Source organism: Scyliorhinus canicula, chromosome 6 (genome assembly GCF_902713615.1).
Source record: "Scyliorhinus canicula chromosome 6, sScyCan1.1, whole genome shotgun sequence".
NCBI classification, from domain to species: Eukaryota; Metazoa; Chordata; class Chondrichthyes; order Carcharhiniformes; family Scyliorhinidae; genus Scyliorhinus; species Scyliorhinus canicula.
In genome coordinates, this window is record NC_052151.1 from 205,189,246 (window position 1) to 205,195,693 (window position 6,448).

The 6,448-nt window shown below is 45.1% G+C and overlaps 2 protein-coding genes across 3 annotated transcripts in view; one reads left to right on the forward strand and one right to left on the reverse strand.

The window, feature by feature from the left end:
* Window positions 1-3,965, reverse strand: part of LOC119967818 (NACHT, LRR and PYD domains-containing protein 3-like) — a 117,800-nt gene extending 113,835 nt beyond the window's left edge. For both annotated transcript variants that reach the window (XM_038800836.1, XM_038800832.1), the window contains exon 1: window positions 3,835-3,965. The gene's annotated coding sequence lies outside the window, so the exon portion shown is untranslated. The remainder of the gene's footprint in view (window positions 1-3,834) is intronic.
* Window positions 3,966-4,067: 102 nt separating this feature from the next.
* Window positions 4,068-6,448, forward strand: LOC119967820 (gastrula zinc finger protein XlCGF8.2DB-like). The gene has a single exon (XM_038800842.1). The coding sequence runs from the start codon at window positions 4,374-4,376 to the stop codon at window positions 5,157-5,159; it is 786 nt and encodes a 261-aa protein (XP_038656770.1). The 5' UTR covers window positions 4,068-4,373; the 3' UTR covers window positions 5,160-6,448.

The following is a 6,448-nucleotide window of genomic DNA, read 5'->3' on the forward strand; positions in this document are numbered from 1 at the left end:
ATTTCTTTCTTCCCTTTTATGAATTCCCCCATTTCTGACTGTAAGGGGCCTACATTTGGTTTTAATCAATCATTATCTCTTTACCTACCCATAGAAACTTTTGCAGTCAGTTTTTATGTTCCCTACTAGCTTACTTTCATATTGTCTTTTCCCTTCCTTAATCAATTGGTTCGCCTTTGCTGAATTTTAAACTGTTCCGAATCCTCAGGTCTATTGCTTTATCTTGCTAGTTTGTATGCCTCATCTGTGAATCTAATACTATCTCAAATTTCCTTTGTTAGCCATAATTAGGCCACAGATCCCTTTCTATTCTTGCGCCAATAGGAATAAATACTTATTGGAGTACAGCTATTCATTCCTTGAATGCCTGCCATTGCTCGTCTGCTGTACTCACTTTCAGAAACGTTTCCCAGGCCATCTTGGCCAGCTCATGACTCTTGCCATCATAGTTACTTTTATTGAGGTTCAGGACCCTGGCCTCAGAATCAATTACCTTGATAAAGAATTCTATCATATTATGGTCACTCATCCCCAAGGGTTCTCTCACAACTAGATTGCCAACTATTCTTTTCTCATTGCACATCACCCAGTCCAACATGACTTATTCCCTTGTTTGTTCCTTACTGCATTGGCCATATAAAACCATTTTACATACACTCCAGAAATTCCTCTCCTAATGTACTGTGACTAATTTAATTAACCCAATCTACGTGCAAATTAAAGTCACCTTTAATCACAGATGTTCCATTATCAAATGCATCTCTGATTTCATGTCTAATGCTTTTCCCAATATTGCCACTGCAGTTTGGTGGTCTGTATAACTCCCCTACGAATGTTTTTTGTCCCTTGATATTTCCTAACTCAGCCGAGATATTACCACACATCATCTGTGGTAATATCGTTCCTCAATATTGTATCAATATCTTCCTCAATCAACAATGCAACACCACCACCTTTTCCTTTCTGCCTGTCCTTCCTAAAAACTGAATAGCCTCTAAAGTTTAGTTCCCACCTGTGGTCACCTTGGAGCTATGTCTCCATAATCCCAACTATATCATACTCCTTTACATCTATCTACGCAAATAGTTCATCCATTTTATTTTGAATGCTCCGCACGTTCACTACAAAATCTTAAGGCTAGTCCTTTTAACATTCCTTGCCCCGTGCCTACTATTTTTTAGTGTCATTATCTGATACAGGCCCTTGGTTTCTCTTCCCAATCTCCTTGCCGTTATTTATCCTGTTCTTCATTCCCTGTGCTCGGAATGCTTACATAGGTTCCCACACCCCTGTCGTATTAGTTTAAACCCTCCCTAACTGATCAAGTACCCCCACACCCCCCAGGACATCCAAGTATTGTCTCCCTCTGGAGATCAGTCCCAGTTATACCCAGGTGTAACCGGTCCAGGTTGTACAGGTCCCACCTCCTCCAGAACTCCTAATGCCCCTGGAATCTGAAACCCTCCCCCTCACACCATCTCTTCAGCCACATTTTCAAGCGATATATCGGACTATTTCTACTCTGACTGGCACGTGGCACTGGTAGTAATCCTGAGATCATTACCTTTGAGGTCCGACTTCTCAACTTTCTTCCTAACCCTATATTCTACTTTCAGGACCTCATCCCTCTTTTAACCAAATGTCATTATTGTCCCATTATTATCCCACTCCGAGACATCCTTGACCCGAGCACCAGGGAGGCAACATACCATCCTAGAGTCTCATTTGTGGCCACAGAAACATCTATCTAATCCCAATCCGAATCCCCTATAACTATTGCATTTCCACACTTTTTACTACTCCCTCTGCAGCAGAACCAACTGAGGTGCAATGAATTTGGCTATTGCAGCTTTCCCTTGAGGTCATTCCCCTCAACAATATCCGAAATGGTACATCTGTTTTGCAGGGGAATGAACACAGGAGATTCTTGCACTGTTTTCTTGCTCTGCCTGTGCAGTCTGAGCCTGCAGTGTGAGAATCTCACTTTACGTGCTATCCACGACACTCTCTGCCATGCAGATGCTCCACAGTGATCCAGCTGCCATTCCAGCTCCAAAGCCCGGGCTTCCAGGAGGTGTAGCTGGAGGCATGCCTGCACACAAGATGGTCCCGGGCATTGGAAATATTCCTGTCTTTCCACACGGAGCAAGAAAATGAAATGAAATGAAAAATGAAAATCGCCTATTGTCACGAGTAGACTTCAATGAAGTTACTGTGAAAAGCCCCTAGTCGCCACATTCCGGCACCTGGTACGGGAATTGAACCGTGCTGCTGGCCTGCCTTGGTCTGCTTTCAAAGCCAGCAATTTAGCCCAGTGTGCTAAACCACTGGGCTAAACCACTGAGCAAACCAAGGCTTTGAGCTCTCCTGCTATGACTTACCACTTTAAATTAAAGCTTTGGAAGATGCTCGATATTAGATAACATCCAATTCCCTCTAAACCTTCTGTTGTTGTTTTTATTGTTGTACAGTATAAACTGAAAAACATATTTTTAAAATCTCAATTGTTACATTTCATTCCAATAAACGACCAGCTTTTTGTGACTCATATACCAGGATAACCAGTGTACTGCAGAGTTCTGCAATCCCTCTCTGTTTAAACAATAAACTGATTTTCTATTCTTCCTGCCAAAATGGTCAATTTAACATTTCCGCAAATTGCACTCCATCTGCCAGATTTATGCCCACTCACTTAACCTAGCTACATATATTTCAGGACTCCCTTTGTCCTCTTTACATCTTTCTTGCCTATCTATCTTTGTGTCATCAACATTTATAGTGACCATACATATTGGTCCCTTCATCCAAGTAACTATTATAAATGGTAAATAGCCGAGGACCCAGCACTGATCCCTGGGATCCAACAGTCAAACCTTGCCAACCTTGAAATGACGCATTTATTCCAATTTTCTGAGTGCTGACAGGCAACTAATCCTCTTTCCATATTATGTTACTCCTGACACCATGAGCTCTTATTTTGTACAGTAAACTTTGACATGGCACCTTATTAAATACCAGTTGGAAATCCAAGTACACCACATCCACTGGATTGGATTGGATTGGATTTGTTTACTGTCACGTGTACCGAGGTACAGTGAAAAGTATTTTTATGCAAGCAGCTCAACAGATCATTCAGTACATGGTAAGAAAAGGGAATTAAACAAAATTCAAAAGACAAGAAAGTTCCTCTTTATTCATGTTGTTTGTTACATATATGTTACCTGTGATTCCTTTCTCGCTATGCCAGCAGCTTCAGCCTACACCTCCTCTACCACAGCAGCTCCAGCCTCCACCCCACCCTGTCCCAGAACAGCTCTCGCCCCCACTCCCTGTCCCAGAACAGCTCTCGCCCCCACTCCCTGTCCCAGAGCAGTTCCGGCCTCCACCCACTGTCCCAGAGCAGCTCCAGCCTCCACCCCTGTCTCAGAGCAGCTCCAGGCTCCACCTCCTGTCCCAGAGCAGCGGCCTCCAGCCTCCAGCCTCCACCCCCTGTCCCAGAGCAGCGGCCTCCAGCCTCCACCCCCTGTCCCAGAGCAGATCCACCTCCTGTCCCAGAGCAGCTCCAGCCTCCACCCCCTGTCTCAGAGCAGCTCCAGCCTCCACCTCCTGTCCCAGAGCAGCTCCGGCCTCCACCCACTGTCCCAGAGCAGCTCCAGTCTCCACTGTCAGTCTCTGTTGACTCAGCTGCTCTCACCTGAGGACAACGCCTCACAAGCACCTGCGCTCCCGCGAAATGTCCCGCCACGCCACGCCATTGGTTGGAGGCGGCGCCGAGGCCTCGGTCCTCCAGCTCCGCCCACCCTCTCCCTATTGGTCAATACTGACGTCACCCACGGCATCGGCCAACCTCCGGGATAATGTGGTCTACGCTTTGGAACCTCTCGCGGTGACATATTGCCGAGGTTGGTCTCTCGGGTTTGTATTTTGTTTGATTCTCTCCATCTCTCCTCACGCCTCTACGCTAACCTCAAGCTCACTCGATTTGGGAAAACTCATTTTCCGTCCACAATTCGACCTTTCAATGTCCTTCCGCAGGAATCCAGCGCGCAGGCGCAGAGCCGGCCCTGTCGGTTCAGCTGACTGAGCATGCGCATTTCTCGGCAGTCGATCGCATATTTAAAGGGACACCTTCCCTCTCTATCTACTTACGTGTTAAAGGGACAGCGGCATTTTCTGAGAGACTGATTCCAGTACAGAGTGGATCTGGAGCAACATACCGGTAAAGCTAGTAAATTGTCTGTTGTGAATGGCAAGTTTTATTTATTGCTGATGGAAACGTGCTTTACATGGAAACAGACAGGAAGCTCAAATGAAGTACCAGGCCGATCTGTCTGATTTACACCATTTATCAGGACCTGAAGATTATTGGAAAAATGGAAGAGAAGAAAAACACTTGCAGTGTGGACAAACTGTACACGTGTTCTATATGTGGATGTAGATTTGAACGATCATCTCATTTGGAGAGGCACAAGTGTGACCAAACTGGGGTGAGGCCATGTAAATGTGTGGACTGTGGGAAGGGATTCGATCATCCATCTGAACTGGAAGCTCATCGACACAGTCACACTGGGAAGAGGCCATTCACTTGCCCCAAGTGTGGGAAGGGATTTACTCAGTCATCCGACCTGCTGAGACACCAGCGAGTTCACACTGGAGAGAGACCGTTCACCTGCTCTGTGTGTGGGAAGGGATTCACTCAGTCATCTGACCTGCTGAGACACCAGCAAGTTCACAATGGGGAGAAACCATTTGCCTGCTCTCTGTGTGGGAAAGGATTTACTCAGTCATCAACTTTACTGAGACACCAGCAAGTTCACACTGGGGAAAGACCTTTCATCTGCTCTGTGTGTGGCAAGGGATTTACTCAGTTATCGACCTTGCTGAGACATCGGCGAGTTCACACAGGGGAGAGACCGTTCACCTGCTCTGTGTGTGGGAAGGGATTTACTCAGTCATCTAACTTGCTGACACATCAGCGGCTTCACACTGGGGAGAGACCTTTTGTCTGCTCTGTGTGTGAGAAGAGATTCGCTCACAGCTCCAAACTGCTGACACACCAGCGAACTCACACTGGTGAGAATCCATTCACCTGCTCCATTTGTGGGAAGGGATTCAGTCGATCATCCTACCTGGTGAAGCACCAACAGGTTCATAAATGACTGCACTGCTCCAATTCTAGAGGATCACTTGGTTGAGTGTTACTGAGAAAATGAGACATGCTTCTGCAGGTTTTCATCTTGTACTCATAAGGACAAATGGAAGAATCCCAACTGCAAAGGGAACGACAATTCATACCGCATCAGAAAAGGGGACTTATTGGTTAACAAGTCAACTTTGGTCATATGTGCGGCATGGTAGCACAGTGGTTAGCATTGTTACTTCACAGCTCTAGGGTCCCAGGTTGGATTCTGGCTTGGGTCCCTGTCTGTGCGGTATCTGCACTTTCTCCCCGTGTCTGCGTGGGTTTCCTCCGGCTGCTGTGTTTTTTTTCCCATGTCCCAAAAGACGTGTTGTTAGGTAATTTAGACATTCTGAATTATCCCTCCGTGAACCCGAACAGGCACCGGAATGCGGCAACTCGGGGATTTTCACAGTAACTTCATTGCAGTGTTAACGTATGCCTACCTGTGACAATAAAGATTATTACCATAGAGAATTCACCAATGATCAATTATCCCTCAGACCTTTGCTTAATTCATAAATGGCACAATGCCTGGACACGTTCTTTCTGCCTGCAGAGGACTAATTCCTGCTCATGGAGATATATATATATATAATATATATAAAGCTTCGAGGAAGCATAAGTGAGCCATATTGTGAGCTTGTTTGGTCATCTTAAATTGGTTGTTAGTGTAATTCTAAACACATCCAGTATTGTTCAACAAGTGTTGTTGAGTCACATAATCACATCTAATGGCCTGTTGAATTCTGAGTTTTTCAAGCATGAGTGAGCTGGTTGAGTATTGTCAGTACTCTACCTGATGTGAGCTGCCGATGAGACATGCAGTTTGATACTGTTATGACACCCTGGGCTAGTGCGTGGTCAATTCCAGTCCCATAGGCCCCGGAGTCCCAATACAAGTGAATTAACCAATAATTCATGCATAGTTTCTGAGATCTTTAACCCGTCTGCTCCAGGGAGTAGTAGGCACCAGATTTGTAAGCCTTCTTCAGCTCTGTCCAAAACAAAACGAACCTCAGAATGAGATTGGCCTGCCTGTGCTGTTATCTTGTATCTTTAATGTGCCATCTTTCATAATGCTTTTTGGAAATCTAAATGCATTACGTTTACTGGTATCTTTTTATTTACCCTGTTTGGTAAATGCTCAAATAACTCTAATAAATTTGGCAAACACAATTTCTCTTTCACAAAACCATGTTTAATTTCTCTGTTTCTTTAATGATGGATTCCAGCATGTTCCCAATAATAAATGTTTGGCGAAGTGGT

Bases quoted from the DNA above. Each gene is read 5' to 3' on its own strand.
- LOC119967820 (XM_038800842.1), top strand. From the start codon at position 4,374: ATGGAAGAGAAGAAAAACACTTGCAGTGTGGACAAACTGTACACGTGT.